At 43.0% G+C, this 13,377-nt stretch overlaps 3 protein-coding genes across 3 annotated transcripts; all 3 read right to left on the reverse strand.

The window, feature by feature from the left end:
* Positions 1–72: 72 nt before the first annotated feature.
* On the reverse strand, positions 73–2,575 carry IL334_003816 (uncharacterized protein; the record flags this gene model as incomplete). Its single annotated transcript, XM_062935542.1, has 5 exons — positions 73–183; positions 350–1,339; positions 1,400–1,469; positions 1,592–1,777; positions 2,010–2,575. 5 exons carry the CDS (start codon positions 2,573–2,575, stop codon positions 73–75), a joined length of 1,923 nt encoding a protein of 640 aa, XP_062791593.1.
* A 2,292-nt stretch (positions 2,576–4,867) lies between these two features.
* Positions 4,868–6,074, reverse strand: IL334_003817 (uncharacterized protein; the record flags this gene model as incomplete). Its single annotated transcript, XM_062935543.1, has 5 exons — positions 4,868–5,199; positions 5,296–5,368; positions 5,468–5,516; positions 5,616–5,725; positions 5,886–6,074. The coding sequence occupies 5 exons, from the start codon at positions 6,072–6,074 to the stop codon at positions 4,868–4,870; spliced, it is 753 nt and encodes a 250-aa protein (XP_062791594.1).
* Positions 6,075–11,483: 5,409 nt separating this feature from the next.
* IL334_003818 (uncharacterized protein) lies at positions 11,484–13,208 on the reverse strand (the record flags this gene model as incomplete). Its single annotated transcript, XM_062935544.1, has 6 exons — positions 11,484–12,200; positions 12,310–12,423; positions 12,528–12,659; positions 12,788–12,919; positions 13,004–13,069; positions 13,179–13,208. The coding sequence occupies 6 exons, from the start codon at positions 13,206–13,208 to the stop codon at positions 11,484–11,486; spliced, it is 1,191 nt and encodes a 396-aa protein (XP_062791595.1).
* Between the last annotated feature and the right edge of the window lie 169 nt (positions 13,209–13,377).

Below are 13,377 nucleotides of genomic sequence, written 5' to 3' on the forward strand. Positions count from 1 at the left end.
ACGAGTATGGGATGCATAGTAATACATGCAGATAGAGCAATAAACATGATGAAGTAAAACAACGATTCGCATCTATCCGAATCTAGCCAAGGCTCCAACTTCCTTTACGATTTCACCACTTGCGATTTTCCTTCTCGTATCTTCTGATTGCTTTTGTGCAGCTACTTTAGCCTTCATTGCAAGCTGTGACACCGAACGATGAGATTAGCACATGATTCTAGATCCAGATATAGCACTCTCCCAACGAGAGAAAGCGGTCAAATCGAAAGGTTTGAAATTGGCGTTTCAGATTTCAGAAAGGTCAAGAAAGACACTGTCCAGGTGAAGTCTGGTTTTCATGATGACTTACCAAGGTATTATCAACGATATTCTTCTTTTGTTTTTTCCTTAAATATCTACTTGTACTTCCACCTTTACCTTTCATTTTTCTTTTGACTTTTTCTTTCTTTCCACCTTGTATTTGCTCGCCGTCTTCTTGTTCCTCTTCTTCGTCATCTTCTAATTCGGCTTGTTGTTCATCTGATTTCCCATTAATTCTTAATCTTTCTAATCTACCTAATTGTCTAAACGATCTTGAATTCCTTTCTTCGTGAGTCTCACCACCTCTAGATTCGTTCACATGACCCAAGAAATCGGTATTGAGCGTTATCAATTCAGGTTTGATTTTATCCATTACATTTCTCACATCTCTTTCTCTCCTTCTTGAATAAGTTTCAAATACGTCTGCTTCATTAGAATCAAAGTTGGGTTCACCTGATCCAGGAACCAGTAGAGATGAAATTCCTTTTTCATGTCCAACAGCTAATATATCCTCGAATGGACAAAATTTAATTGATGACGCAGTTAATGAAGGTAAAGGTAAAGTTAAATATGGTGTTGGGGTGAATTGATTTTTTGGATTTGAATTTGTTGTTGATGTTAGATCGCGATATACGGTTATACCTGATTTACCTCCTACACTTAACATACCCATACCTGAATAGTTTAATGAAGTAATCTGGTTTCTGACATGCCACGATCTTAATTCTTTTCCCCACATTCTACCATCCCAAATTTTGACTACACCATCCATACCACTTGTCGCCACGTATCTTCCTGCACTTGATTCACTTGGATCTACAGCTATTCCATTCACTGGTCCTCGATGTGCTAAGAGTTTGACATGTGGTGTGGTCATGTTCGGTGACCATAAGGTCATGGTTCCGTTTGAATGTCCAAGATGGATGATGGCAGAATGAGAATTTTGCGCCATGGAATGAGGTGATCCGAGATGAGTAGGGATCTGGGTAAGCATTACACCGGTTGAGGTATCATGGTATTTAAGGTAGCCTGCATGACCCTGTAGAAATTGATCAGCGTGATCCTTACAAGCTCGAACTTGGAATCGAATCCAACTTACCACAGTGGTCAATAGATAGTGGTACGGTAAGAATTCCATATGTGTAGGATCAATATGCTGTTTCAATTTACTACGTGGTCCGACGTAGCAAGTCAGCTCGTCACCATTATTGACACCGAAAAGATGATTTCTGATATCGCAATTCTGCGTCTCCTCTCTGTCCTCTCTCATACAGAAGAAGTGGGTACTCACTGCAACTCCACACCATCTTTGTCATATATGAAGACGTATTTCTTCTGAGCGACAGCAAAGTAATCCTCCGAATGTAAGAATTTGATATCTCTCACTGACTCTTTTAGATGTATTTCAGAATGTAATTTCCCTGCTTGCCAATCGAATGTCGCTATATGACCTTTTGAAGATGCTATTGCCAGGTGTCTACGAGCGTACAAGAGAAAGAGAGTTAAGGTTAGTCACGTCGGTTCTCAAGGGATTGTGGAACAATTAACAGTCGATGTCATGAAACGTTTGTCTCGTTTGGAAGAAGGGGATTATGCGTTCAAAAGTCTTTAATCATTTATGAATGACTTTCAATCTTCACGAATAAATCAAACGCCATCTGAATTATAGAAACAAGAAGTATCCCAATAAAGAAGCGATTTTGACTCACCTTCCATTTTTTGTATAATCGACTTTGTAAGTACCCATATCATTCATTTTCAAATCGAATTTCTTCTTACTTGAATTGACAGCTACGTTTTCAACTATATCATTTTGTTTTATCCTCCAAGTTTTTTCACCTAATTCTTCATCTACTTCTATATCACCTTTTGTTCCTTGAACGGCTTTATTAAGCCATTCATTGACATCTTCTCTTTCCAACTTGGCTTGTTTATTATTGATATCTACTCGTGATAACTTTGATCTTAATTTCTTGTCAACAATTTTGTTTGTTGATGAATCAGGTCTTATTTTCGCAGATCCGGTGGAACCAGAGCCTGAAGCTAGATTTGAGTGATGAAACGAAGATGGTATTCTCGTATTCGACAATATCGAGTTTAACGACGCATCGATATTACTTCCATCTCCTCTTGTAATCGTTTGATGAGATGTTGGTCTTTGTCTTTGACCTTTTGAATAATTCGATTTGAAGTTATTGTTGTTGTTGGAATTGCTGTTATTACCTTTTGGTCTTTTGGTCGGCAATGGTCCTGCTGAAGCTAACAATGCGTCCATAGTGAGTAGACTTCAATTCGACTAGTCGATTCGAGCGTTGTTTGATCTCAGATTTGCGTTAATGATGTTATACGAACAACCTCTCGTCAACAGAAAATACAAAATTCAGAAAAAATCAACATTTCTCAAAAACGCAAATTATACCGATTCATCAAAGCGGACATCACCGCCTGTACCTGGGAATGAGTAAGGGGTGGCATACTCATGGTTTTCTACTGAGAAATTCTATGTGAGATGTATCACTCATCAATAGTAAAAACCTGCAATTTGATGCTGGTGGGCGAAGAACAGTGCATGACAGATAAAGAAAGTCCATTCAAAGATAGGATATTGCAAGGTCAATAGGATGAATAGAGTACCAGATCTTCAGATACGAAAATCATATTTGAGGTGTGGTGTCTTTGTCCATGCCACACACACTTTGTATACATACGAGACGATTCAAACCTGGATGTATACGTTTCAAAATGGAACGCATCATATATCGACTAGTCATCGACTTCATTATCTATGGAAAAAAACGATATTACTACCAGCTACTGTGTCAGGTTGTTCTGAAGACGAAGAAAATAACCATAAGCCAACAAATAACTTATGGCCTTCTTCCCAGCTCACATGAACGATAAATCACCTTGGGAGAGTCTGTTGCTGCCGTTTGATTCCACTGGAGACAGTTATATTGCGTCAATTATGCTAGACTAGCAATCCTGCAAATGGAACGAAACATGACAACTACATATATTGGCATATGGTATATGATCAAGTCAACAACAAGACAGCGTCTCTTATCTGGTATTGTTGCGCTCCTCAGTAGACTTGATATATCTCACCAGTATGTCTCAGATGCTATCTGTGACGGTGTCGTGAAAGGTGGAATATGAGGGTGATAGCTCAATATGCATCTCAAGCCCTGGAGGCATTCACGATTCAGTGGTTGCTTGACTGCTATGACCACTTCACACTTGATTTGAAACGTTCTTACAACCCGACCTAACCTCAAATAGTCGTGGTTATATCGATCACGCGAATTGATTGTGAATCATCCTGTATATCGCTTCTCGGTAAGTCCGTCGTAACAGATATGAATGGTGAGTACCATGTCGACCGTGACTAGCACTTAAGAACGTTGAATCATTCATACTATACACAGCGAGCTGCGAGCTTTGGTTAAGTCTGTTCGAGCACAGGATCAAAACGTTATCATCGCGCTCAATGAAAACTCACAAAAGAGTCAGGTGTGATGATGATCTCGAATGCAACCCTACAGATTTGTATCACAAGTATGATCCATTCCTTGACATATCGTACCGTACAGCTGATAAAAGCTCCTCAGTATATCTTCTCATGTCGCGCAGACTGTACTTGTCTATTCGACGAATATCATCAAGATCTGTTTTAGGACTACGCACATCTTATAAGGAAGGATGCCCATATATCGTAATCGTCGAAAGGAACATGATCTTAGTACTGTGACTTCTTATATCTACTTATCCCTTACTCAATCAATCAAGGACAGTGGCGTTAGTATAGCATAATTTATGATCTGTACATCCTACCGCCATTGACAAGTCCTCAGACAGATTCGTGTGTGATACTATACAGTATCATAGATAGAAATCTTCGAGTCGACTTTATCTTCCAATGGGTCTTTGACTTCTGTTTTCTATATTTTTCTCTTTGCTTCTGTACTCGGCGTCTTGGCAGAGCCCTACACACCACTCTCTCACCTAACCAGAAGCATCAAGTCATGCACACTTCGAAGAATGCGGATATGTGGTCTCAATTCCGATCGTATCTTATAATGCTATATGGCGTGTCATCAATGCAGGATTCGGTATTCTGGCCGGTGAATCAACTGTCAATCGTGTATCGACGACAATACAATACAATGTGGTACAAGGATCGATATCCCTGTAGTCTCGTCTCCCAATTCTGAACACGAGATCTGAGGTGTAGAATGACAACGAGAAGCAGCATACGATCTGATTATCATCCAGTGATCAGATTCACCCGTAGAGGAAGCATGTGAGAAGGAGCGAAACGACACGATACGACTATATTACATTTTATTTTCAAGATGGCAATAACATGATATATGGAGTCATTATGAAAATATAGGAGCCGTATAACATTTTCTCCTTCTCTGTAATTCCCGAATCATAAGTAGTTTCGTTGTTATAAGTGGTAGGTGTATTATGAACTATGATATTTGCGTTACATCAATCACGAAAGATAAATTCATTGTCCCTTGCGTAAATAAAACAATCCGTCCTTGGGTTCTAAGATGAAGTTTTATAACAATAATCCGATCATTCCAACCATGATGGTCATACCTAAACCAACTTGTAATTTCCCAGCTGAACTGGTAGAAGATGAAGCTGAGGCAGAAGCTGATGAAGCAGCAGCGGAAGCGCTTGATGTCGATCCTGATGCGCTCATAGAAGCAGCGGAAGCTGATTCAGAGGCTGAGACTGAAGCTGAAGCTGAAGCAGAAGACATGGCCATGGACGAATCAATCATTGAAACGCTCATGCTGGCCATAGAAGCTGATGCTGAAGAGACTCCAGAAGAACTGGAATTAGATGATCCATCGGTAGTTACGCCAGAGAGGAGTGTACCGGTTCCTGTTGAGTCATACCAAAATACAAGTTAGGATGCCGTGTAGATACTATCATTAAAAGAGAAATGAAATTCAGGCGGAGTAGCGGCAAAACACTCACCCCACTGAACGGTAGTACCAGAGTAGACGGTACTGTTAGTAGGATCAGTAGTGGATCCATCTGCACCTGCGATCTACAAATTACAAACAACGGAATTAGCATTCACGTATTTATACTCAGGTATGCAAGAAGATATGGTTGATGTTTGCCAAAACAAAAAGGGTTGACTTACGGTGAATCGAGTAGTCCATGTTACGTTGGTCATATCACCACCGTTTGTGCTATTTGACGAAATGCGACAATTAGCTGATTCGCATTGAACTTTTGATGAGTAGGCCTTTTGGATGTGAGGAGATCAGAGAGATCATACGTCTACTTACAATTGTAAAAAGTAGATCTTTGAATAAGGAGATACATCAGGGGCGTCGAATGAATATGAAGTAGTTGAAGTTCCATCTATACCTGTTGCGATAGTAGCCAGTGGTACCATCTACTCAAGGGTATCAGCACGGTTCTTCTACTATATATGCAGATCGCTTTGACCTCTTCATCTATAGGAGGTAAACGAGAAGTGGAAGAAGAACTTTGAAATATGATTCGTTCTCCTCAATAGACAACAGTATACCGATTCGAAACACGATTGTACTCACTTGTAAATTGTCACCGGTCATCAACTGGATTTCAACATTTTTCCAATTATCAGTGGAATCAGCTGTCCAAAGAGCATTGATCTTATCTCCTACTTTGACGACTGTTGATCCGTCTGGTGAAGTGGGAGAGACTATCGCGTTGACTGAAAGTAAGGCGAAAGCGAATAGTGAGATTGTTTTAGTGAACATGTTGGATGATAGGGGTTTTGCTTGATTGGGATGATTCAAATACGGTTTACAGAAAAGAAAAACAAGGATCTAGGTAATTTTGGCGTCGTGTGAGGTTTCAGAAATAAAGGATTAAGAAATAAAGAATGACTGGAGTTAGTTGAACCGTAGACAGGTTGATTCGTATATGCAAGTGATTGGAATAAGATGAGGTGAAGAAGAAAGAGTAAGATATGATAGAAGATGATGAAAATGCGATGTAGTATCCTAAAACGTAGGAAGGAAGGAAGGAAGGAAGGAAGGAAGGAAGGAAGGAAGAATGAAACTGGGCAGGATACAACTTTTCACTGCATTTCGACCAGCCCTTATTTGATTATCACGACAGAGCCCCTGAAACATGATGGAATACTAATAAAAACTGAGCTGTGACTTCTTATGTTACTCGTCATTCCTCAAGCGCAAAGTACGTATGCATGCATGCACTGGTCGACTCGTGGGCTTTCGTCCTTCTCATCTAGTCACAGGGTGTGTAAATGCATAGCTCCTGTCGCAGGAATCTCTTCTGTTGTTGAAAAGGGTAAAAATAGCAAGGGAAATGGGAAATGGAGGACAAAAACAACAAAGAAGAAGGGGAAAAACAAAGTGTAAAAAATCAAACGCGCAATGATATCTTCTCTACCGTAACGCACATTTTACATAAACAAACATATATCAACAACAACGCGTACTTCAACCCTTCATCCCCTCAATAACCGCAATGGTCACACCGCATTTTCACTCCCTCTCAAAAGTTCTCAACAAATAACTGACGATGATGAGGGAGAAGACAGTGAATTGAGCATTGAAACGAAATCGAAGGGAGAGTACAGAGTGGATACAAAATAAACATGACTGTTCACCTTGCATCTTCATTACACTTTAACGATACAATCATGCCCATAACACAGCCTCATCGAAAGGCATGATAATTCCTTTTCGTCCTTCCTTAAGCCTTATCTCTGAATGTCACTTATATGTAGCATACAACACCTCAAATCCTATCTACGGCCATAGAACATAGAAAGCATCGCATCCCGTTTGCTCTGCGAAATGTTTGATCGACTATATCGACGCCACTAATCACGAATATCGTCATTATAAGGCTGGGGGACGTCTCCATCGTCCTCACCATCACCCCGACGCCGAATCGGCGGGAAAGAGTGTCAAAGAAACACCAAGATATCACTCTTTCCCCGGCACATCGAGAAATAAAGCTCCCCCGAACTTCCAAATTGGTATACTATACAAACTCGACCACCCCCATCCACAGAATACCCTCCTACCCCGTTGTCATCATCAGCACTCTCGCCATCGTCACATACGACCTCTTCGAAAGGTCACCCTCCATTGTCGGCTTGTTTACTCCCTCTTGAAACAGAAAGGAGAAGTAAGATATCAACACACACATTGAAGTTAGGTTGGTTGAGCGAATATCTACACATACCACCTCCACTTTACTTCCACTCCACCTCCACTTCATCTACTTTCCGCCACGTTCTACCACGGTAGCAGAGCAGACTACCTAGGTAGTGCCTTACTGTGATCACGGTAGGCGGAGGCACCCGCTGTGACATCACCTAAGATGTCATTACACCCACCACCGTACGAAACCTAACCGACGACAGAAGCTCATCAACAAAGACACAAGCGTCCCAGGGCAGAAGATTTTTCTACCAACAATGAAGATATATCCACGCCAAGAGTGGCCAGGAGAACATCACCACGACTGAATATAGATCCAGATGGTTCGACAGCGAACCAGTCCAAGTCCTCCCTACCAACATGTCCACTCTGCCCATCATCCAAAGCAGAACTCCTGCAACATCTCAGGAAAGCTCATCCCAAATACCCTTTCCTCCCTACTGATTTCCCAAAAGATTCGGTATTGGTCTGCGCAACATGCGGCACCGTTACAAAGCCGGATCGGAGATCGATGACCATCCACTTGAGTGCATGTAAGGGACTCAACGAACAACTCACGGATAGGAGAGCAGGAAGCTTTAATGCACCGGATAAGAGGGGGAGAACAATCACTGCTTCCCCGTCTCTTGGAGTGCACACTAGTGCTCCCACACTTATGGGTCCTCCTCCTGTGCCGACATCATCTCCTACCCGTCCCCCAACACCATCGTTCCCATCAGAGTTGTCCATCACTCCTACCGCCACTACTGCTACAACCTTGTCGAAAACCCCAACACCAACAAGATCTGCAACGCCAACAAGATCTGCAGCACCAGCAAGACCTTCAAGACCTTCAATAACTCCCTCAAGATCATCAAGACATCGGATACCTTCCACGCCCACAACTCAAGCTCCAGATACGGTCCCAACGATGCCCGTCACTCGCAATGTCTCGGACTTACTCCCCCTATCCGGATCAATCAAGCATCTCCATCCCAATCTAATAAGACCATTCATCGGAACTGCGTCCCGTCTGGCCGAAGACTACAATCAAGAACCAACAACCAAGAAACTATACGACATATTGGCCCTTGTGAAGGTAGGATTAGTCCCGGAGATGAGGAACGGTCACGATGCAACGGTACAACGATTGGGATCATATCCAAGAGTGGTGTGGCCGGAGATCAGGGAAGGAACTCATACCAGTAGGAATGAGGTAACGAGAGCGAAAGAAATGATTGAGAGTGGACTAATAGGAAAGGGAGAGAAGATCCTCAACAACAATGTGAAGGTAGCACCATTAGACGAAGCTACTATAGAATCAATTAGAAAGAAGCACCCGGTAGGCAGTGTGAATCCCTTCAATCTTCCATACTCAATCCACACCGCTCTGCCCGTGATACCAGAAGAGGAGAATATAGTAAAAGCATTAAAAAGTTTCAAGCCGGATACATCTCCGGGACCGTCAGGATGGACCGTCAAATTGATTACTTTAGCCCTATCTGACAATCATTTTAAACAATTCATGTCAACATTGACGGCCGAGATAGCCTCGGGGGTAGCGTGTGGTCAGGACTTACTGTGCTCTGCTAGGATCACACCCCTCCTCAAGCCAAACGGAGGAATCAGACCCATCGCGGTGGGGGAGATGTTTTACAGAATAGCAATGAAAGCTATTTTCACATCCAACAGGGACCCAGCATTCTTATCCCCGCATCAATTTGGGGTAGGAACAAAAGGAGGAGTGGAACCAATTACAAGAGCAATTCAATTTGCTCTAGATCGACACCCTGCATTCCCCTACACCCATTGCATCTCCTTGGATGCAGCTAACGCATTCAACAGCTCGGGACGTCACTACACCTACCGAGCACTCCTAAAGCACGCGCCATCCCTACTTCGAGTAGCCGCCTGGTCATACAATAATCCCACTCCCCTGTACCTTCATGCAGACGGTACAACGCACAGCCTACTCTCACAGGAGGGACAAAGGCAGGGCGACCCAATGGGACCCCTTCTCTTCTCCATCACCATCCGCGACAGTATTGAGGAACTACAGAGGATACTGGGGCCGGATCACCTAGTGCTTGCTTACCTTGATGATATATTCATACTATGCCCCGATGACAAGGGATTGGATGTCGCACTCGAGTTTTTCGATCGAGACTCCTCTCCCCTAAAATTGAACAGAGAGAAGTGCAAGCAGACATCTTTAGAAGAGATAAGGGAGAAAGGATTAGAGTTACTAGGGACTTGCGTTGGATCGACAGCTACGAGGGAAACTTTCCTCAAGACGAAGATTGATGACCTCAGAGTCAGCACAGAGAAGATACACCTTCTACCCAAACAACATGCCCTTCTCATCCTCCGTCAATCTCTACAACAGAAACTGCGTCATTTGCTGAGAACGCTGTACTCGCAGGACCTAGAAGACCTATGGGAGGAACTAGATCAAGTTATCAGGACAGCGTTTGACCGGATTAGAGGAATCAAGGCGCCTGAAACGGTAACACATAGGGATAGGACCCTTATTGCCCTTCTGTCACAATGGCTTGGCGTAATCGGTCGCTATAACCACTGAACCACAAAAGGGAACAATAGGAATTTCCGATAGGGACGGAATTCCTCCGATTATATAGGCTTGCAAGAGAAATCCTGAGCCGTAGTCATGAGGTCTAATGACCGTCATGACACCTTCCAACAGACATGGGAGGTATTGGTCTAGCTTCACACAAGGACACCGCTCCCCTTGCGTACCGAGCGGCTTCCGCATCAGCTACATCAGTCCTTTCCTCGTTGATCCCGGCATTGGAAGACGTCGACACAGACCCAACATCTCAGCAAGAACTCTGTAGAGAAGCATACAACATCAAACAAAAAGAACTCATGGCTTCTCTTCACGTTCGAGACAGGATGGCAGTGGTTGAAGCATCGTCACAATTGGGAAGGAAATGGTTAGCAGCAGTCCCTTCAGCTAAACGATTTGCAATGTCTGGAGACACAATTCAGGCAAATTTGTGCTACAGAACTTTAATATCTGGGTATGAAGGTCGCTGCAAGAAATGTTCCCAAGCAAACACACTGGGACATGACGAGTGGTGCCGGGGCAGGAAAGATTTCAAGCTTGCAAGACACGAGGCGGTAAAACACCACCTCGCTGCTGGACTCCGATCCATCCCTTCTTCCACAGTTATTGTGGAACCATACATCCGCAGCACCAGCCGAAGGAATGACATCAAGGTAGTTCTGGATGATGGAACGGACAGACCCATAGCTGCAGAGGAGTATGATTTGAAGGTGGTGACATTGTTTGCACCCAGTCATCAGGATTCACTTAGAACCAATGGTAAAACACGAGCGGAGAAGGAAACAGCTGCGCGGGCTGAGGAAACAGGTGAATGGAAGGAGGACATGGAGAGAAGAATGGATAGGATTTTAGGCCAACAGGTCAGACGGAAGATCACCTCTTTACCAGAACATGGAACAACATCACCATTCCACCCGATCATCATTTCTACGGGCGGGTACCAAGAAATAGAAACCAACCAAAAGCTGAGGGAATGGAAGAACTGGAAGATGCCAGGAGTATCGTATTCATGGATGTTAATGAGCGTTTCCGTAGCTCTTGCGAGAGCGAGAGGGAGAACCTTCTTGGTGTCCAAATAGGCGTGCATGCACGGACCCCTTAGTTGTTTATAGCTTTCTCCCTTATACGGCCCATGACATGTATCTAACTCTGCGAAATTAAGCTATGTGTCGCCCGGTTAGTACCATCGTGGGGGACCAGGTGGGAATCCCGGGTGCTGTAGTTTTTTGTGTTTTCTTTTTGGGAGTCCGATGCGTCTTTATCGATCTCAACCAATACTGCAAAATGAAGGGCGGTGCAATCTCCAGAAGCAATTGCATTCCAGCAATGATCCGATTGCCTATCAATGCAGGCCATGACTACCAATATTACATGTCTTCATAAATACTGATATATACTGATACTTAATCCCATCTGCTTTTCCCTTTCTTCTCTTCTTTCCCATCTTCTACCGTAAACCTTCCTCTTCCTTTCTTATGTATATCATCTCCTCTCGGACTCCTACTTCTGCTATCACTGGGTGATCTCCTCCTCCTTCTCGGCGGAGTGACGGTCGGTGATCTGGATCTTGAGTTGGTTCCTGGATCACTTGGAGTTGGAGTTCTCGATCTTGATCTCGCTCTACCTTTCTCTCTTTTCTCACCTCTGGGTGATCGTGCTATTGACGATATTGGCGGGGTATCATCTCTTTTCTTTTTCAGAGGAGTGATCGATCTTTCTCTCCTTCTAGTTGAGGGTGAAGGACTTCTTCTTCTCGTTGATGGACTTGGCGATCTCCTACGTCTTACAGGTGGTGAATCCCTTCTTGTAGCTCTGGAGGGTGGACTGGGTGATCTTCTTCTTGGAGACGGCGATCTACGTCTATATCCACCTCCTCTAGCCATTCCACCGCCACCACCACCGCCACCACCTTCCGGACTCCTACTTCTACTTCTTGGTCTATCGTATCCACCACCACGACGTTGTCCATAACCATTATCTCTTTCTCTATCGAAATCTCGCCTAGGTGGTCTGGGTCGATATTCGTCTCCCCTATCTCTTGGTCGATATTCATCTCTACCTCCTCGAGGCGGTGATCGTCTAGGTGGCGGACCAGGTCTTGAAGGTAATGCGTTATCGCCCTATAAACATAAATGTGCAAAATGTATTAGCGATCGAGTACATGTGCACTTGTACATAGTACTTATACTACCTCATAGAAGGAGAAAACGAAAAGAGATAAAAACTTACCCTTCGTCTGTCAAAAGTATCTTCAGCTTGTGATCTACCTATATTCCTAGTATCTTGTATTCTTTTCTCTTCAGCTTGTTTCGCTTGCAATTCTTTTTTCTTAGCTTCAATAAACTAATCAACACATACCAAGTAATTCGAGAATCAGCTTTTTGACGTCTCACGAAAAGAAGAAACAAAATAACGAAAACAGAAGATAACAGTCTTCTGTAACGTACTTCAGCTGGAACACCTCCTACTGTATTTTGAGCGGAAAGTAATAAACTCCATAAAGAATCCATGAATGCTGCTGCACCATGTTTATCCATGAATCCAACTAAAGAGATCTGCATTTTCTTTGGATCTGGGATCTGTTAATAACAAAAAAGAATCAATATCAATTGTCAACGGTAATCAGAGTTCCTGATCAGGAACATATCTGACCATGCGGATAATTTACATCGAGTCATAACATGACAGATTGAGAGGTTCGACATACGGGCTTCTCTTTATCTTCCAGCATACCAAAAACGTATTCCACCACTACATCATCTTCAATCTTGATTAATTCAGTCACTTTTGATGCTATCCAAGGCCGCAATACTGATAAATTCACTTTCCTCAGATCGACCTATTGAAGAACCGTTATCAGTGATCAACTTCTTCGTATCAATAGTGAGGTTTTGGATAGATTAAGAATTATGGATGAACTTACTTTTTCAGAGAAATGTTTTGGGAATTTCGTAGCTTTTATAGATGCCGCTTCTTTATCTTTGAATCTCTATTCATGTATTGTATCATGAAGATTCCAATCAATCAGCTGATCGTTCATTGCAGTCTGTCACCTGAAGAGTAATTGAGATGAGAAGTGAAAATGAAAGAGAACTAACGGAATCTTGAGCGGCATTTGTGCCTCTCATACCTGCCGAACGAGGTATCAGCTAAACGTCTCGTACTGACAGATTAAGTAGCTAGGCTTACCAGCATCCATCTTGACCTGAGTTCTTGTTTGTTTGTTGTCTCGCCGAGGCTATGAAAGAGGATAAGGGATGATAGGATGTGATGTCGTGAATGATAAACTAAGAGGAG

The sequence above is a fragment of the Kwoniella shivajii genome, chromosome 5 (assembly GCF_035658355.1).
Source record: "Kwoniella shivajii chromosome 5, complete sequence".
NCBI classification, from domain to species: Eukaryota; Fungi; Basidiomycota; class Tremellomycetes; order Tremellales; family Cryptococcaceae; genus Kwoniella; species Kwoniella shivajii.